The sequence below is a fragment of the Podospora bellae-mahoneyi genome, chromosome 5, assembly GCF_035222275.1.
Source record: "Podospora bellae-mahoneyi strain CBS 112042 chromosome 5, whole genome shotgun sequence".
NCBI lineage: Eukaryota > Fungi > Ascomycota > Sordariomycetes > Sordariales > Podosporaceae > Podospora > Podospora bellae-mahoneyi.
Genome location: NC_085884.1, coordinates 4160399 through 4179116, shown reverse-complemented (window position 1 = coordinate 4179116; position 18718 = coordinate 4160399). Strand labels below are relative to the sequence as shown.

General features: G+C 52.8%; 5 protein-coding genes across 5 annotated transcripts; 2 read left to right on the top strand and 3 right to left on the bottom strand.

The window, feature by feature from the left end:
• The first annotated feature begins 461 nt into the window (after window positions 1-461).
• Window positions 462-4229, top strand: QC761_511170 (uncharacterized protein). The gene is made up of 2 exons (XM_062880287.1): window positions 462-2697; window positions 2757-4229. The coding sequence occupies exons 1-2, from the start codon at window positions 1446-1448 to the stop codon at window positions 4034-4036; spliced, it is 2532 nt and encodes an 843-aa protein (XP_062731615.1). The 5' UTR covers window positions 462-1445; the 3' UTR covers window positions 4037-4229.
• Window positions 4230-4290: 61 nt separating this feature from the next.
• QC761_511180 (uncharacterized protein) lies at window positions 4291-7950 on the bottom strand (the record flags this gene model as incomplete). The annotated part of the gene is given in 4 exon segments (XM_062880288.1): window positions 4291-4844; window positions 4895-7314; window positions 7338-7726; window positions 7744-7950. The coding sequence occupies 4 exon segments, from the start codon at window positions 7948-7950 to the stop codon at window positions 4291-4293; spliced, it is 3570 nt and encodes a 1189-aa protein (XP_062731614.1).
• Window positions 7951-8572: 622 nt separating this feature from the next.
• On the top strand, window positions 8573-11644 carry QC761_0086570 (uncharacterized protein; the record flags this gene model as incomplete). The annotated part of the gene is made up of 2 exons (XM_062872916.1): window positions 8573-9925; window positions 10172-11644. 2 exons carry the CDS (start codon window positions 8573-8575, stop codon window positions 10325-10327), a joined length of 1509 nt encoding a protein of 502 aa, XP_062731613.1. The 3' UTR covers window positions 10328-11644.
• On the bottom strand, window positions 10083-11654 carry AXHA2 (Alpha-L-arabinofuranosidase axhA-2). The gene is made up of 2 exons (XM_062872915.1): window positions 10163-11654; window positions 10083-10106 (listed from the first exon to the last, which is right to left on the bottom strand). The coding sequence occupies exons 1-2, from the start codon at window positions 11559-11561 to the stop codon at window positions 10087-10089; spliced, it is 1419 nt and encodes a 472-aa protein (XP_062731612.1). The 5' UTR covers window positions 11562-11654; the 3' UTR covers window positions 10083-10086.
• A 1295-nt stretch (window positions 11655-12949) lies between these two features.
• QC761_511260 (uncharacterized protein) lies at window positions 12950-14595 on the bottom strand. Its single transcript, XM_062880289.1, has 2 exons — window positions 13511-14595; window positions 12950-13458 (listed from the first exon to the last, which is right to left on the bottom strand). The coding sequence occupies exons 1-2, from the start codon at window positions 14571-14573 to the stop codon at window positions 13022-13024; spliced, it is 1500 nt and encodes a 499-aa protein (XP_062731611.1). The 5' UTR covers window positions 14574-14595; the 3' UTR covers window positions 12950-13021.
• Between the last annotated feature and the right edge of the window lie 4123 nt (window positions 14596-18718).

The window sequence follows — 18718 nt, the reverse complement described above, 5'->3', positions numbered from 1 at the left end:
GGCGGGAAACAAGACAAGAAACACTAGGGCTTTGGAGGTACCTACAGGTTGCCTGCACAGAGATCAACAGTTAATCAGGAAGTCCGTGAAGAATGGTCTCGGGGACACCAAGGCTTCTCAGTTTGGGTCCTCTGATTTTCTCTCTTGGCTTACACCAATACAAACAGTTCCAAACACTCTTCACTCTCTTCCGTTCGCTGCTTCCACCTGTCCCCGTACAATCACCTCATGCTCATCTACGAAGTATTGACCCAAAACCCACATTTATGTTTCTCCCCAAGACGGGGATTCAACAACTAAGGGAGATTGGCCCCGTTAGTAGAACTTGTCATTCTTTTGTGTCCCCCATGGACACATGCCATGAAGTCCAGTATCAGATTCCAATATGGTTCAATACATCGATATTATTATCGGTAAGTGTTGTCCGGGACCCCACCTTCCAGGTGACAACCAACCATTCCCCCACTTCCACCAGGCACCCATCAGGGCCATCACCTCCAACACTTCAACTCAACATACCGAAATCTCGGGCAATATTCTTGCGACAGGATCCTCTGAAACGGTAGGATACACTTGTTACAGTCACCTTTCAATGCTTATTCCACGACAGAGACGAAAGTATTGGCCGTTCACCATGCCCTCCAGCTTTCTCAAGACCCGAAGATGACGTCAAGCCCGATGCTCCACGATGGTCTCCAGCTTCATCTCCACCTACCCGAGGTCATTGACCGCTCGCACGACGCAATGGGAACCGCGCCGATGATTCCGGACTTTGTCAGCACACCAGGCCCCGCGTAGCAAGCGACCCGGCAAACCTCATGGCGTCGGGAAGCATCTGGCCCAAAAATACCACGAGGAAAGTAACCATCTGAGGTTCAACCTGCATCTGTACCTGCCTCCCACCCGAAGGATGGGTGGCGGGAGGGCACACCACACGTGCGTGCAGGGCCTGGCGATATTGCCCAGCTGGTGACTTCGGCACGAGGGCTCCATCCGACCTGATGATGTTACGCGACTGGGGCAAGCCCATCACGCTGCCGAGCCGGCAATGTTCAACTCGCCAACAACAGGCTGAATAGCACCAGGAATCATAACGGCCGGATTGGTCTAGATTTGGTCGTATCGCGGGGACGAGCCGTTGGGCAAAGTGGATATGCTAGGGTTTATGGCTACAAAGAGACCAATGACGGCCCGTGAGTGGTGGAATCTGACCCCTGGAGGACGTTGCATCTTGGCAAGAGGGGGAGATGGGGAAGATGGGGGACGACCCAAGCAAGTGGATGTCTGGATAAATTGAGTTGGAGAATTGCATCCAGGGCCGGTGCTACTTTCGACGATCCATTGCTACGACGGCCGGGCGAGCATCAGAAGTTAAAATGTAGGTGCCGTCGTCAGTGTAAACATGACTTGACGCACCCTCAGTCAGCACCGCCCAATCCTTCAAGATGCGGAGTTTGTTGTGGCTCGCGGTCGTCGGCCTTGCCGTCGCCGAAGACGGTCTCGCTGCCTGGCTACGATATGCTCGCGTCCCGAGTGCCTCCCGCCATCTCGGCAAACTGCCTTCCGCCGTCGTCACTCTCAACGCCACCAAGGGATATCCCGTCCATACCGCTGGACAGGAGCTGGTGGACGGCATCGGCGGTCTTTTTGGCAAGAAGTTGACTGTTGCAAAATCAAAGCCCAAGGGTACCACTGCCACCGTTGGCACCGTCAGCGCATACGTCGACAAGAACCCTTCTGCTGCCAAGGGTCTGCCTGACCTCGTCGAGGATGGCTTCTACCTCAAGATCTCCAAGGGCAACGTCCTGATCCTCGGTCAAAACGAGCGCGGTGCCCTCTACGGTGCCTTCCACTACCTCTCCGTCATCGCCCAGGGCAATGTGTCCGACTTTACCCTCACCTCCAACCCCGATGCGCCAGTCCGATGGGTGAACCAATGGGACAACATGCAAGATGGTGGCACTCATGGCAGCGTCGAGCGTGGTTATGGCGGTGACTCCATCTTCTTCTGGGACGGACACATTCGCGAGGACCTCACCCGCGCCGGTCAGTACGCCCGGCTGTTGGCTTCCATTGGTATCAACGCCGTCGTCGCCAACAATGTCAATGCCAATGCTTCGATCCTCACCCCCGAGAACATGGACGGTCTCGCTCGCATCGCCGACGTCTTCCGCCCCTACGGTGTCCAGCTTGGTGTCTCGCTCAACTTCGCCGCTCCTCAGCTTCTCGGTGGGCTTGATACCTTCGACCCCCTTGACAAGACTGTCGTCAACTGGTGGCAGGGCATCGCCGACAACCTCTACAAGCGCATTCCCGACATGGCGGGTTACCTCGTCAAGGCCAACTCGGAAGGCCAGCCCGGTCCCATGACATACAACCGCACCCTGGCTGATGGCGCCAACCTGTTTGCGCGCACTCTCCGGCCCCACGGCGGTATCATCCTTTTCCGCGCTTTCGTCTACGATCACCGCAGCTTGAACCAGACTTTGGACTGGAAGGCTGACCGCGCCAACGCAGCCGTCAACTACTTTGACGGTCTCGATGACAAGTTTGAGGACAATGTTGTCATTCAGATCAAGTATGGCCCTATCGACTTCCAGGTCCGCGAGCCTGTTTCGCCTCTCTTCACCCACCTTCGCAGGACTGGTGCCACAGTTGAGCTTCAGATCACCCAGGAATATCTTGGCCAACAAGCCCGTATGTGAAATCTCATTCTGTCCCCTTGTCACGTCACTTCCTAACAGTTCTCTTCACAGACGTCGTCTACCTCGCTCCCATGTGGAAGGAACTCCTCGACTTTGACCTCCGCGTCGACAGCAAGCCCTCGACCCTGAAGTCCATCGTGTCTGGCAAGCGCTTCGGCCAGAAGCTCACCGGGTACGCTGGTGTCGTCAACGTCGGCACCAATACCACCTGGCTCGGCTCCCACCTGGCCATGTCCAACCTCTACGCCTACGGCAAGCTCGCCTGGGACCCGGAGCAAACCTCCACCGGCATCCTCAAGGAGTGGACCACCCTCACCTTCGGCCACGACAAGCTCGTCCACGACGTCATCACCAAGATCTCGATGGAGTCCTGGCCCGCCTACGAGGATTACTCCGGCAACCTCGGCATCCAAACTCTAACCGACATCCTCCTCGGCCACTACGGTCCCAACCCCGGCTCCCAAGACGGAAACCCCTGGGGTCAATGGACTCGCGCCGACGATGACACCATCGGCATGGACCGCACAGTATGGAACGGCACCGGTTTCGCCGGCCAGTACCCCCCTGAAATCGCGGCCATGTACGAGAACATTGAGACCACCCCCGACAACCTTCTGTTGTGGTTCCACCACGTCCCGTACACCCAAAAGCTCAAGTCGGGCAAGACAGTCATTCAACACTTTTACGACGCCCACTACAAGGGCAGCGCCACGGCGCAGACATTCGTCACCCTTTGGGAGAAGCTCAAGGGCCGGATTGACAAAGAGCGCTACGAGCACGTTTTGTTCCGGCTCATCTACCAGGCTGGCCATTCGCTCGTCTGGCGTGACAGTGTGAACCAGTTTTACTTCAACAAGAGCGGTATCCCTGATGAACTCGGTCGTGTGGGCAACCACAAGTACAGGATTGAAGCTGAGGAGATGGAGCTCAAGGGGTATAAGTCGTATAGAGTCTCTCCCTTTGAGGCAGCAAGCGGGTATCACTGTGTCGTTACCGAGACGAACAGCACTGTTGGCACTGCCACGACGAAGCTCAAGGTTCCGAGCGGGAAGTATGACCTTGCGGTTAATTACTATGATATGGCGTTGGGGAATTCGACCTGGGAGCTGTTTGTGGATAGAAAGTTGGTGGGGAAGTGGAAGGGGGATTTGGAGTATGAGCTTGGACGGGCGCCGTCGCCATATATTGATGGGCAGACGGCCGCGAGGAAGACGTTTAGGGGGGTGAGGGTTAAGAAGGGGAGTGAGCTAAAGGTTGTGGGGAGGCCGGATGGGTTGGAGCCGGCGCCGATTGATTATATTTCGGTGTTGCCCGAGGGTACTGTGGATTAAGAAGGAGTAATCTGTATATGTATACGTGTTAGATATATAACAGAAGCCAGACTTTTCAGGTCAGCTGATTTTCGGCCAATGTTGAGCCTCCTCAGCGGCTACTTTACCGTACACTTCAAGACATACTAGGGCCGTTACCCAATGTGATCCCAGGAACTGGCCTCATTTGCGGAGTAGGTGAGCTCTGCTACAATGTAAAAGTGTCCTTCTCCTTCTCTCCCTCCCCCCTCTCTCGACCCTACACTGCCCTTCAACTAAGCAGTCATCATCGGTGGAACGACAAACAAATCTCCAAACCTCTTTTCCAGCTTCCGAGGCATCTTGGCCAGGCTAGGTAACTTCAAGCCAGCATCCCAATTAAAAGCATTGACAAAAGCAGAAACAAAATCAGTCTCTACGTCTCGCGTCTTGGGTTCCTCTTGAACAATCGGCTGAGCAGCAGCCTCTGGGTTCGAATCGACTGCAAGGGAAACAGCACTGTGCTTAGGCTCATTATCCGTGTTCCACAGAGGTGTCTTCCACCTCTTCTGCACAACCGTCCACTCATCATCGTCCTCCTCATTCCTTGGCGGGTGAGGATCCCAGTCTTTATGGCAGTCTGTTGGAAGAGGGAACTGCCTATCAGACTCAATCTCCATGAGCGTCGAGTCGATGATGTCAAACACCTTGAGCTTATCATCCGACATCTTGGGTGGAGGAGCAGAAAACAAGATGCCGCTCATTAGCTTCATCCCTCCGTCTTTGTCGTTGAGATAGTCGTCAATATTGTTATTTCCCTTTCCGTTCAAGGGGTCTTTTGATGAGTCGTCTGCAGAATAATTAGCAGTCGAAATAGGCAGGACAGAGAGGAGCACTTACACTTTTGCCACAAACCAGTAGGAACAGTCTTGTACTCCTGAATCATTCCCCATACCTGCTTCCCCTGGGTCTGGGTGATCCGCACAGTCATGTGCGAGGCAAGGGAGGAATCGGTCTTCATCGGTTTGGCGTATATGCTGCCTGCTCCGGAGGCCTTGGAGTTGATGTCTTCTTTGTTGTTGCCTACAAGCTTCACATCGTCAACCATCATCTTGCAACCGATGGAAAAGCTGAATGTGCCGCCCCTCACTACCCACTCCGCGTTCTGCTCGCGCTTGGGATCAGAGGTATCGTTCATGAGGCCGAACCGCCCCAGGAAGGTATGTCCAACGTTGTCAGACATCCTTTTGAACCTGGCTGCTTGATCCGGTTCCATGATTGGAATGATGGGTGTTGCGACCGCCATGGGGGTGGTGGTGGTTGCTGCCTTCTTCTTGCTAGAAGCCTGCCAGACAAGATCAAAGAACTGGCCGAGCTGCAGTGCACCGGGGCCGTTGTTGTCATCGCCGAAGTGGATGTTGAATCTGGCTACTTTGATGTTGACAGAGACGATGCCCGCCAAGGGGGGGCCCCAGAGGTATAGATCTGCAGACACTTCGACCGAGATGTGGATGTGAATGAACCTGATGTCCAGGTTGAAGCTTGCGCCGATGCAAATGCCTGCTTCTGATGCAAAGTGGAAAGGCTGGTATTGGATCAGGAAATTGGCAAAAGCGTCGAACCAAGCTGCTATGGGCCCGGCGGAGTAGGAAGCTCGAAGTCTGCCGCCTCGCATGCAAACTTTGGGTGTGATGGCAAAGAAGGCTTTTCCCGAGATGGACAGGTTGTTGCCCAGACCCCAGCTGATTTTGAGGCGATCTGGGACAGGCCATCCGACTGGAACTTTGAAAGCCTGGTGATAACCCCCAAGGGAGAAGACAAAGTTGCCCACATTGGCCTGATCAGTGTGGGGGGCGTCAAACCAGTACCAAAGGGCAAAGCCACTCGTCAACTTACAGCTTGGATGAAGGCTGTAGGATTTGGGGGAGAGCTGCGCCTCCACTTTCATGATACCAATGTCGAAATCGACGACAGCAGCGATGCCGAGCTCAACATGGGCAAACTTGAAGTCTGACAGGCTGCTAGGAACATCGACTAATGCAACACCAAATATGCCCAGCTTAATAGAAGTGCCGAACTGTACAACGACAACAGCGTCGAGCGCGATCATCTGGAAGGCATCAATCTTCATGCCCGCTGCTGCCCAATACGTATCCGGCACAGGCTGGAACCACGCATCCTGTCCCGCGCTGGTCAGCTTCTGGAGCGCTTGCAGTGCATCGCCGGCATTATCCGTGGCATGCTGATCAATGAAGGGAAACGAGGTAATCTGATCGGCTGTGGGCACGCGGACGCTGGAACTGTATCCAAACCCTCGCGTCACGCCAGAGATCTCTGCGAATTCAAGCGAGACAAGCGGTCCCGCAAGCTTTGCAAAAACGAAGACGGAGACGAATGGGTCTCGTCCCTCGGGCTTGACTTTGCCATAGAAGCCTGCTGCCTCGAGTTGGTAGGGCGTCCATCCGACGATGAGTCCACCGGCGTAGTACTCAAGTTCGGGAGTCTTTCCATGGCGGATGATGCCGGCAATGGAAAGGGGCTTGCGCTCGAAAACGACTGAGAAGCCTTCCAGGCTAGGAGGCAGCATCCTGATATCGCTCAGGTTGAGGCTTGTTAGCTCCATGTTAAGAGCGAACCCGATGAGGCTGAAGCCCACGGGGCCGAGTTCCATGGTGGCGGTAAAAGAGATGCTGAAAATCTTGTTCTCGTATTTGAGACCGATATCGCTGATGGATAGGCCGCTCATCTTCTTCTTCAGAGGCGCCGAGGCCGCGCTGCCGTCCGAGTCCTTCTTTGCAGGTTCCTTGCTTTTTCCCCCCGCCGGGATGGTTCGCTTTTTGGTGTTCTCCTTTCCATCTCCGACAGTCTTTTGCTTCTTGTAGTTGTAGTCGAGGATACAGACTCTCTCGCCTCTCTCGTTCTTGATGACAATCGCGAGGTGCACGCCTGCAGTGATGACCACTACATCATCGCTGGTATCCTTGGATTTGTCCTTGACAACGAGAGGATGAGCCTTGAATGCTTCATCCAGGTTGAGATCATCCTTCTCCTTGCGAGTTATGCCGGGAAGTTGCTGGGGTGACTTCTTCTTGGTACCGTCGATCACATGCATGAAGTACATCTCGTCAAATGGCTGCGTGATATCGCCAACAAGAGGGATGGACACATGGGGGATGCCGGTCAGAGCGGTCTTGATCAGCTTCTTGGACGGTTCTGAAGCAGACCAGTTGCTACCATGCCACTGGGCGAAGGTCAACGTGATTTGGACATCTCTGGGGAAATTCACCGTGAGCTTGGCCACAAAGTGGAATGGTCTTTTGCTGGATCTAGTTTGGCGTCGTACAAGAACTCTGGGACGTCGATGCCATCTCCGACGAGATCTTCGATGATCTTCCCAACGGTTGTCGTCGATCCGGCATGCAACATTGCTCGGAACTCAAAGGCCTTCTTCTCATGCGAGAAATGAAGTTTGGGCTGCAAATCAGAGACATTCAAAATTCCGTCAAAGGTGAATGAGCTGCCAACAACTTGGTCTCCCGAAGCAGGCGTCTTACCATAGACGTAGGTGAGCTTCATGCTTTCAATCTTGATGGCCTCGATGAGCGGAAGAACGTAATCTGCTTCTCCAGTTGCATCGGGGTCGGCGTTCGATGGCTTCTGGAAAAAGAAGTTGTAGAGGGAGGAGAGATATAGTCCTTCCAGGTCAGCGCTCAAAGTCCACTTGCCACTATCCTAGCCATGGCGCCCACGAGCGCGGCAGGCTCCTTGTGTGTAGCGTTCTTGGACGACCTGAGCTCGGCGAGAAAGGAGGCCTTGACGCTGAGAGGAGATGTTTGCCCTTTGGCCCAGTTGTACGAAGCGTCGATGCTGACCCATCCAAGATTAAGCTGTGGTACCGGGTAGTCCTTATCTTGGGAGGTAAAATCCAGCGATTGGACAGTACCGCCCACGGCCATACTGCTTTGGTCGAGCACGACGTAGGGGGAGTCTGACCGACAGGTGCTTTGTCTCGAGCTTCGCGGAATGGTCCGAAGTTGGTGGAGCTTGGAGCAAAACTCGGTAGAAAATTACATAGGTGCTCCAGATTCCAGCTTGCCAGAAGCCGTGATGGATGGTATCCGTCATACTGGGAATGGTGCAAACCAAAATGGGTCATGATGCCACCAGTTGACATGGACCGCGCTCAGCAAGAGCTTTGGAAGCAGAATTACCTGCCTTTGATCCTCGAGCCACTATCAGAAAATGACATCTATCATCCCTGGTTCTACTTTGCACTTTCCAACCTTTCATGTCATAGATTTGGCCTGTCTGCCACATCAAGCATTCAACGGGGCAACCAAGCCCGCATATCCGGAAGACGGCACAAGCGATGGGGGCATAGAAGGGGACTTTATCCAACAGGTGCTGCGTCCCCGACTTAGCTTACATTTGAACAATTTATCCAAACAACCCCGCATAAGGTGCCTGTCAACCCGGTCTCCGGGACAGATGAGCATACTTTCAGAGCTACCTATAAAAGACCGACCGTCCACTAATCTTCAAGCTCCGTTGAAGCAGGCAAATCCCATTTCATACAGCATGCTTTTACGAAGTTTTCTTGCGATTGGGAGCCTACTGTCGCTAGAAGCTTCGGCTTCGGTGACCATTCGCAAGACGGGCCGTGGTCCCACTGGCTACGAGGTCGACTTTCGCTATGTCAACGCAACTGCGCAGCGGGTGCTAATAGGAGGCGGAATTCAACCTTTCACCGACCAGTTCCACACAACAGGCACGTCGTACCGCTTCAACGGCCGCTATGATCCCCACGACTACCAGCCGGGCGACTTTTATGTCAGCAATCCTTCACCTCAGCTCCCAGCAGAACCGCTATACAGGTGGCCATATGAGATGAAGTCTTCGGATGATGGTATATGGACATACACAACACCCCTCCCAAGCGGCATCTACAGCTTTGCGTATCTCGTCAACTGCAACTACGCACCCAACTGCAGCATCGACACAGGCCATCTCGTCATCGACCCAGACCTCCCGCCATTTCAAAACGTCCAAGGCGATCAAGTAGCCTCCAGCTTCCAGGTCCCCTTCGATGCCAAATTTCAGGCCTCACCAGAACTCAACACCAACTTTGACTACGCTCTCGACGCGCCAGAAGGTCACCGTGGTGTAGTCAAAACAGCAAACTACACCTCCCCCGGATCGATCCATCCGGCCCCTGACGTCCACGACTTTTCCATCTACCTCCCAGCCGAATATGGAACCATCCCCGAGAAGAGATACCCCCTCCTCTATCTCTCCCATGGTGCAGGCGGCAACGGCGCCGACTGGGAAAACCTTGGACGAATGAGCCATGTGATGGATAACCTCATCCGCCTGAAGCACATCCCCCCAACCGTGGTGGTCACCCCCTCCTTCTACAACCTCGACGCTTCAGGAGGCAAGTTCATCTACGGCAACAGATCCCACAGTGTCCCCATCCCTCCCGCACCTTATGTTCGCGAAAACTTTGAGAAATACCTCTTCCCCTGGGTCGAACAAAACTACAAAGTCTGCCAAAACGCCAGCTGTCGCGCCTTTGCGGGGTTGTCCATGGGGGGTGTTCTCACGTACGAGATGTTTGTCAATGCCACCGACATGTTTGACTACTTTGGGATGTTTTCCCCTGCTACCAACACGCCGTATATCGATGCGTCTTCTGCGGCACAAAACCCGGGGTTGTTGAAGAAGGGGATCATGGTTGCTTATGGACTCTACGATTTTGTGTTCCCTCAGGCGAGGGAGCTGCAGACTGCGTTGGATGCGCTGGGGATACGGTATATCAATCGGGTTACGCCGTTTGGGAGTCATTATTGGAATACGTGGCAGGATGAGCTGTGGTGGTTTGGGGTCAAGGTGCTGTGGAAGCCTTTGCCTTTTGGGGTGGGGACTGGGAGAGTCAGGGCGAAGGGTTGAATATGTACTATGAAGTAGGTAGGTAGGTACAGAATGTGTGGGTGAAAGAATTTCTTGCTTTCTTTTGCCGTTTTCTCTTTTGCCAATCCCCAAGCTGATGACCAGATCCTTTTTGCACGTCAATCCTGTGTTGTGGTGTCTGTTTACAGGCATTGGGAGTACCCTGTCGTATCTCATTAGCATATCATCCCTCATCCTCAGAGCAACAAGCAAACTCACATTGGTTAGAAACCGTGCACGTATATGGAGCCTCACACCTCGTCGGCCCGGTATACCCCTGCCCACCACACTGTCCCCACCTCGGCACCGTCGCCCCATTCCCTCCCGTCGGCTGCGGCGTCGTCTGAGCAGTCGACGTCGGCCCAGGAGCAGGGTTGGGATTAGGCGACCCGACCGGGTTCGTCAACGTCAACAGACCAGGCCTGTACGGCAACAGGTTATACTCGTTGCTGCTCCCCGACCTCCCCTGGTACAACAACTGCAAGTTGCACGGGTCAACCTCGAACCTCTCATCGTTGCTCGACCGGACCAAGTCACCATGGCTAATATCGTTCGACCACGTCGTGCCGCTGTTGGCCTTGCCAGCAAAGGAGTTGCTCTCGCTCGCGGCGTTGGGTGTCCACGAACCGCCGAGGTTAGTGGTGGTGTAGGAACGGAAGTAGCGGCCCTGGGCACCGATCGACTCGATAATCATGAGGTAGGTCGTGGGGGAGGAGTCCTTGAGGGTGTACACCTGAACAGCCTCGAAGAAGTCGTTCTTGGCGCCGTCGAAGATGATGGTGGTGGAGGTGCCAAAGTTGCCGGGGAAGTTGTTGAGGGGCATGACGGAGCGGTAGATGCGGCCGTTGTCGCCGGCGAAGAAGAGGTACATGTTCTTGTCGTCGGCGATGAGGGTCTGATCGATCGGGCCGGTGTCCGAGTTGGCGATGGTGCCCGAGAACAAGGGCTGGGCGGAGGACCAGCCGTTGGGGTTGGTCGGGTCGGTGGAGGTGCGGTAGGAGAAGGCTGTCGGACCCCATTGGTAGGCGAGGACCCAGATGTTCTTGGGGCGGAAGTAGAACAGCGTCGGGGCGACGGCGGCGTTGTTCATTTGGTTCTGGCTGGCGCGGCCCATGTCGGACCAGTTGGTGAAGAGACCGAAGTTCATGGAGCCATAGTTGCGGCCGTCGTGGTATGTGCCATAGACGAGGTTTTGGCCGTTGTAGGGGACGTGGGTGAAGTCCTTGAGGGAGACCCAGCCCGACTTTGGCTGTGCGAGAATGCCAGAGTCTCTCCACCTGTACGAGGTTGGCAAGCTGCAGGCAGCATCAGCTCCAGGGATTACGAATCCGAGGAGAGACAGGGCTGCCAGTGCCGTTGGGCTGAGAACGCTGGAGTTGATTCTCATCTTAGCGACTTGATGATCAGACAAGAGACTGGATGCCTGGCAGGTGAACCTGAGGAGCGTCCCATGAAGGTGACCTGGCTTATATACTTGAAATAAGCCATTGTCAACCTGGGATCGGCCCTGAGCTACAGCTGTTACGGCCTCAAGCCACATCAGGCATATTTCTCCGTCAACAAAGGGCAAAGAAGAACTCGACTGTGGATACAACTGCCGAATCCTCTCTCTCGCCATTATGATTTCCCCTGTCTCAGGACTTGCCCAAGTACGCTCTAGCGCCCGAGATGAGATGGAGATCACTTGTCAACAGAAACCTCACGATGTTACGTTCAGACTCCACACTTCACTGCCAAAATGCCCGTATGCACGATAAAACCAGGTTGGCGGGCGTTCGCGTAGCCGTTACAGCCTCGCCTTTCGAGGCCAAGAAACTGGGGAAGATCATGCAGCGAGATGCTAGCCGCTTGGTGGGCCAGAGAATTTCCGGGCGAGTCTAGATGCGCTCCAATGATGATTTGGCAGGCCAATGAGACTTGCCTCCGTGTCCATTTGTGAGTAAGTGTTGCCGGATAACTCACCCGTTATGGCTTCGGCAGAGGTTTTTGCACGATCCGATCCCAAACGGGAAGCCGATGTAACGCTGTTTCGTCAACCCTCTGTAATCCCGACTCCCCAAGTATGGAGGCAAGTATGGCGAGATACTGTCTTGGTCACCCAGGTCTCAACATTTGTTGCTCAACTTTGTTTGCTCGAACACAGGAGAAAGAGTATCAATATGACTGGCACGTTTACCAAGGTGTCGCTAGCCCAAACTACCAGCTGAACGCTTCGAATGTGCTACATCCGACATCACCCAGAATCCGTTCCCTGTTCTGAAAGGTCCTAGGCGAATGGGCATTTCCCTATGCACGTGTTTGAAAGTTTGAATATGCAATCTGGGTGATTCGGTAAGCATGACTCTCCACTAAGTCGACAGGACGACGATGAGTGGAAGATGGCGGATGCCGAGTGTTGGATGAATATGGGGTAGGTAGTTGAATCGAAATTGCAAACTGACCAGGCACCACCTAGGCAGGTACCTAACTAGATGATTGTCGTCCTTTTTCTTTTTTCTGTCATCTGATCCAAAAGACTTGAGCCGGGACATGCTGACCAAGTTGCTCTTGTTGGAGCTGGTATATCGGGAAAGTGTCATAAATGGTCAAGTCGGCGGGGAAGATCCACATTCCCCTGTCAACCATAAGGAGGCTTCCAAACAGCCTTTTATGGTCATGGTACGGCTCCTCTGTGGTGTGTTTGCATTTGACGAGAGAGGCATCAAACTGGACTTTGCTGCACCAAACACAGGCTGCTATCCATGGTTGTTGGCCTGCCGCACTGTGAAATAGAGTAATAGGAAAGGTAAATATATCGGCAGCTGACAACCCAGGACGGCTGTTGCCTTCCCGGTTACAGGCGCATGTCGATGTCGGAGAAATGATGCACCGGGCGACAGGCATCACATGCAGACCACCATAAGACAGCAGTTGTCACCAGCCACAGCACGTACATTAACATGTTTGAGTCACAAAACTGTCGTTACCGTACATCAAAACTAACGTATTGACCTAATGACACACTATCTTTATACGAATTATCACTTCCACACCGCTTCTACCTGTGATAATTCTTCCCTAGAGGTCTAACCGTTCAAATCACAACTTTTCACCCAAAATATTCACCACCGCGCCATCTCTCCTCCTCCTCACCTCGAGCTGAACAGTCGGATCAACCATCGCATAAAAGCCATTCATTATGGGCTTGGGATCACAACCTTCTGCGAAGCGCATGTCGTACTTCAAGAGGATATGAGCCAGTGCGAGCTTCAGTTCAATGCCGGCGAAGAACCGTCCAGGACAAACATGCCGGCCTCCCCCAAACACATAAAAGTCCTGGCTGCTTTGGACAAACTGACTGGTTGTGTCACCGGCTTCACGTTTGCGCAAAAACCGGTATCCGTCGAACTGGTCTGGGTTGGGGTAAAAAGCGGGATCGCAAATGTTGGTCGAGTCAACCACGATCTGGGAACCACGCGGTAAAATCCTGCCATCTGGGAGGGCTGTGTCTCTGAGCACTGCACGTTCGAGGACGACTGCATGACGAGGTTAGCTTTCGGTAATGGGAATGACAGTAGGAGTACAAACCTAAGCCGGCGCTCAACCTCTGCGACTCCTTCATGAAGCTGTCAAGCAACAGCATGTTGTTGGTAGCAGCCACCGAGATTCCGTGTTTCGAGATTTGTTCCGAAACCTCCTCTCTGAGTGGCTCAACAAGCTCTGGGTGACGGACAATGTCGATCAAAATCGTCCGGAACAACTCCGTTGTGGTGAAGAGAGCGGCCATGGCCAAAGAGAGTTGCAGGTCTCCTGGTTCAATCTTTCCGTTCGAGGAAGCCTGAGCCCATGCAAGTGCATCATTGTACTCCGGTGCACTGCTTCCTTCCTTCATCGCCCGCTCTGTCTCTTCTTGTCGTTTCCGAAGGACACCATTGACAATGGCGCGCGCTTGGGGCACCATATTCCGGCAGGCTTTGGCATTGGGAAGATACCAATGAACAATGGACCTCGACCAAGGCGGGTACGCATGCAAGTCGTACACAGCCATGAAGTAGGACATCACATAGCCCTGAATAAGACACAGCCAAGTGGGATCATCGCCCAGCTCGGGACCCACGAAAACCGACGACGCCGCGCGGGCGATGATGCCCATTGTGTCTCCATGCCAGTTGATGGAATGCCACTCCTTATCCTCACCCCAATGGACCCGGAAGGCGCGTGCAAGACTGTCATTCATTGCACCCATCGTGCTGTCGTTTTGGCCCATTTTGGTCGTGATGAGGCGCTTGGCAGTTTCATCATCTCCATGCAGCACAGACTGGGCCTCAAATCCGGGAACACCGGCGAAGTAGTCGTCCTTGACAAGCTGCTTGTGATCGAGATCCTTGTTGGATTTCACCCAACCAGCTGACGAAGCTGGTAGGATGATTTTTTGTCCATGGAGAAGATCGATGGTGATGGGGCCTTGGTATTTTGCGAGGCCTTCGGTGATGAGTTTCCGGGCGTTCTGCTGAGCTTCACGTGCTGCTCTGCGACCGAGAAAATCATAGGGATATTTGTTGACGATAGGGAAGGGGGTTCGTTTGGGGCGTAGGAGGAACGCGCCGACTAAAATGGCAGCAGCCGTCCAAATGAACAGCTGGGTCAGCATGCCGTGGGTTCATGCGAGTCTGTAGTGACGGCTGGCTGCATGGGAATGAGAAAAACAGCAACATCATCACGACTTTATGTGCCATTGGAGGATGGATGAGCATAGATCCACCATAGAGTTCCATGTTGCCCTCCACATGAGCTTTTTAGTGTCAATGCTACCTTCAAGATGATTGGCTGCCCGGAAGAAATCCAGGCATGATTCATTGTGATTCATTATGATTCATTTCCTTCATAATCTAGTGGAGCACTGCATAACCCAGCGTGAGGTTATGAAGCATGAGAATACTAACTCAAGTAAAAATGTTTACCTAGGTAAAAACCAAGATTTCATCTGGCTCCGAATGCATGTTTTGACAATGTTCAGGAGCCTTGATACCAGGTATCAAAGAATGTTGATTTCGTGGATAGTGGTACTCCAGTGATGAATATGAAGTTTGCTATTGTTGTTTCGTCCTCGAGGACAGGCATGAAGCCCCAGCTCTTAGTACCTGGTATCTGAGCGACTATTTATTTGTCTCCTTTTTTGTTAGGCATGATGACGAACCCAGTGATGACGCACAGGTACAGCTGTGGTGTCTCAGCAGTATAGTGTTGCTTATAAAGCCTTCTTTTTCCGCCTCCCAAAATATTACACTATCGCAAAAGCTATCAGGACAACCATCACAGCATGTGGCCAACCTTGTGTAACTCTTGGTGGGTAACAACAAATACATGTTGCCGAAGCTTTGTATTCACCAATATGGCGCAATTGTCCGAGTCGCTCTTTGGTCCGGGCGCTGAGATCGGTTGGGTTTACATGCGCCTATCACAGGGTCCAAATAACCGAAGAATTCACTGCTGATGGGGCTCTTCGCTCTCTGTTGCTCTTGGGGGTTATAATGCGGCTGCATGAAGGCTGTTGTGACGATGGGTGGTAGGGCTAAGGTATCGGGATTAAGTCCCTGAGTTTCCGGTTAGGTAACGGATCAGAATACCTACCCACGTTCATGCGGTTCGGTCGCTTGATGGTGGCATGGGTATTGATATAGATCTCATGCTTTACTTACTCATGTATTTTCTTGCTCTGGGAGATGTTCAAAGTGGGTATACAACCACAAGATAAAATCAGGAACTGTGTTAAACCCCGCCAACTCTTTGCTTCTTTTCATTAATACTGTGACCGTGATCCAAGACAGTGAAAAGGCCACATTAATCCCGAGCCAACTGATGACCCTTCACTGTGAAACAACGGCCTGTATCCTCGCCTCGTACAAATCTACGGTGAGTAATGTGCTGTTCGGCTCATAGCTCCTCTGCAGCAGACTCCAGGCTGCCATGTACGAGAACCGAATCATGGTTTCTGTGTAATGCTCCAAGCTCTGCCACGAGGATATTCCAGTTGAGTTCGAAATGGCCAAACAGGACATGATATCGGAAGTCAGATATAGTGCCTCTCTAACCCATGGCCCTTCCACAATATCTTTTCCGTCCAGGTCGTTGTCATCCGCTTCAATGACATTCTGCTTCACGTATGTGCCTGTAGCAGGGTTAGTGATGCCAGCGGTGAAGTTGATCTCGAGATAAGTGAAAGTCTGCTGAGGCTTCACTTCTCCCTTTGCCCAGACGACTGTTGCTCCGAGTGCAACTTCATTGTTCGGCTCCTCAACCCCAAATACATCCACGACATATGGAGGGAAAGCCACGTGCTGTGTAAGATAAACGATGGCCCTCATGGAACAGGCCCAGATAAAGGGCGCTGGGTAGGGTGGTTGGTCGACGTAGACCGTTTCCCTGGTGATGTTGAAGTTGCCATTTCCGGCCGTCATGACGGGCGGCGTTGGCAGCGTCTTGTTAGTTGGATCAAATACTAGTACTGTGCTAGGTTGAGTTCGAAGAATGGGGGGTCGGCCTGCTGCGGTGATGACCTCGGAATTGTTAAGGACGTTTTCCACGTCTGCGGCATGGGCTTCTTCGGCCAGGATATGCTGTGGACAACAATTCAGGGAATGGTAACGTTGTGTAGCTTTGTCCCAGCTGGGAACTGGTCGTGCGTTGTGACATGGCGGCACTTCTGGCTCTTGGTTTCTTTCAGGTCTGTGCATGCTGATGTTCCGTTCTCCCAAGCAATGCCAGCAAGTGATGCTGCGTTCCAAATAAGGCCATGTCCCACCTTGCCCTCGGCAGATGTGATGAAGTTCCAATTGTAGAATTGTGATTCTGGATTCCCTGATCTGGCTGTGGCAGAGCCAGCTGCTTCAGAAGAAGATTTCCAGCTCAAGGCACCCTCAAGGATGGGTGATGCTAGGAGCGCTGGGAGAACGAGAAATGGTGATATTCGAATCAAATTGTAATCTGTTCGGAGACCTAGTTTGATGGGAAATCAATATTCCATGGCCCATCGGATTTTGTCGATGATTTTCTCCTTGCTGTGGGTTTGTCGAGTCTTCATCCATACGATATACCCGCTTTTGGTGAGAACGTTCGTCACCCAGACGCCGGCGGCCCATTGAACCGCAACAGTAGACGCGGAAACAGCGGTGATGATGTCGTCTGAACGAAGCCTTGACTCTGTTTGTGAGGCTGTGTCCGTGGTTGTATCAGCGCCATCGTAGGCTTTGTAATTGTCCACAACGAGCAGCATCACGAGTGTAAGAGTGATGTACAGGATGGCGTGCGAGATCAACGCTATGGTGGTCCATAGCAATTTGAATAGACGTTGGAAAGATGCCGTGACACCATTTGGACAATTCGATCCCCCAGTTCTGGCTTCAGGTTCAGCCATCTGGTAGGTATGTGGTAAAAGGACGCCTCGTGCATGTCGGGGAAGGAAAACCAGCACCTCGCCACCATAGAACGGGGGGCCATCTGCTGATGGGCTGGAGAGCTCTGTCTGTTACGCACAATTTCCACGCACTGTATAATATACATCGCCTGATGATGCCACCGGGTATACATGAACACGTACGGATATGGGATACCCTGCTTACATGTGGGTGATTTCCCGATGGTTACCCCAAAATCCTGCTCTGATATCACTGTTTGGGATACTGTTCCATTCATGCTGCATATCGTCCCCAACTGTGATGGGTCGCCGTTATACCCGAGGCTGTGCCTCAAATTACTACCTGGCTTAAACCTTGCAAACCTATTTGAAAGGCTGGTGAAGGCTGCATCCTAATCTGTTGAGGTAATGGTATCAGGCAAGTGTAATACAACACAATCTGCAACCAGGCACCTCCCAATTTGATTACACGTATGAGACTCCGGTGATACCAGACCATGTGCCTGTTTTCTACGAAATCAACTTGGGTTCGGTTTTCGCTGAGGCAGAGCAAGACAAAGGCCGGCTTGTTTGAAAGGCCCCCAAAGGACGAGGTCATATAAAGGTTTGGTGGTGCCTCCCGATATCGACGCCATGACATATGAACGGGAGCTGCCATCACTCCGTGCTCCTTTACTGCATCAAGTAATTCGGAAGGATTTGGTAGAGTCACGGTCACGATGGCCTCGGGGTTGTCACAGTATACACTGTGCCTTAGGGTATGTGAGGCCACCATTCTGGTTGCTCCCTTAGGTTATATTCTGGGCCTGCACGGCCGTGGAGGATTCAGTTCGTTGTAGCACTTTGAGAATACTACGGCGTACCATAACAGGGGAAGCGCCCTGTCCATCCTGGATTTGCTCCTTAGGAGAGGCCCAGACATCAACTTGGCAGACTCGGTCGGAAATGTAGCACTTCACAGTGCCTGCGAGATTTATACTGAGGAGTCAGAAACGGCTTCTTCAACAAGTCCACCAATGAGCCGCCTCTCTTCAAGCCTTTCAATTTTGGACTTGTCGCTAGATAGTACGGACAAGTTGAGGTTTGGCGGTATCACTCGAAAGCGTCTATTTCAAAAGCTGTTGGCACATGGTGCAATAATCGACGCACGAAACCAAAAGGGTGCAACTCCCCTGCTGATGCCCGTAGGAAGCATTGTTGTTTGCTGGAAGCCATTCGTTTCCTTTGCAGCAGGGTTCTGATGTGCGCGCTCGCGATCAACGGGATCGATCTTGTGTTGATGTGGTGAAAGAAAGTTCTGAGGGTTGTTGATGCATGAGCGTACGGTCTTATAAAACTGTAGTTGCAGCCAAAAATGCTGTGCTCGAAGTTCTTCAGGAGTG

Excerpts from the sequence above, each read along its gene's own strand:
- AXHA2 (XM_062872915.1), bottom strand. The coding sequence starts at position 11,561 with ATGGCGAGAGAGAGGATTCGGCAGTTGTATCCACAGTCGAGTTCTTCT. Across the intron at positions 10,107-10,162 it reads GTGCACGGTTTCTAACCAAT|GGTACTCCCAATGCCTGTAA; the intron begins GTGAGTTTGCTT and ends GAGATACGACAG.
- QC761_511260 (XM_062880289.1), bottom strand. The coding sequence starts at position 14,573 with ATGCTGACCCAGCTGTTCATTTGGACGGCTGCTGCCATTTTAGTCGGC. Across the intron at positions 13,459-13,510 it reads GAGGTTGAGCGCCGGCTTAG|TCGTCCTCGAACGTGCAGTG; the intron begins GTTTGTACTCCT and ends CTCGTCATGCAG.
- QC761_511170 (XM_062880287.1), top strand. The coding sequence starts at position 1,446 with ATGCGGAGTTTGTTGTGGCTCGCGGTCGTCGGCCTTGCCGTCGCCGAA. Across the intron at positions 2,698-2,756 it reads ATATCTTGGCCAACAAGCCC|ACGTCGTCTACCTCGCTCCC; the intron begins GTATGTGAAATC and ends TTCTCTTCACAG.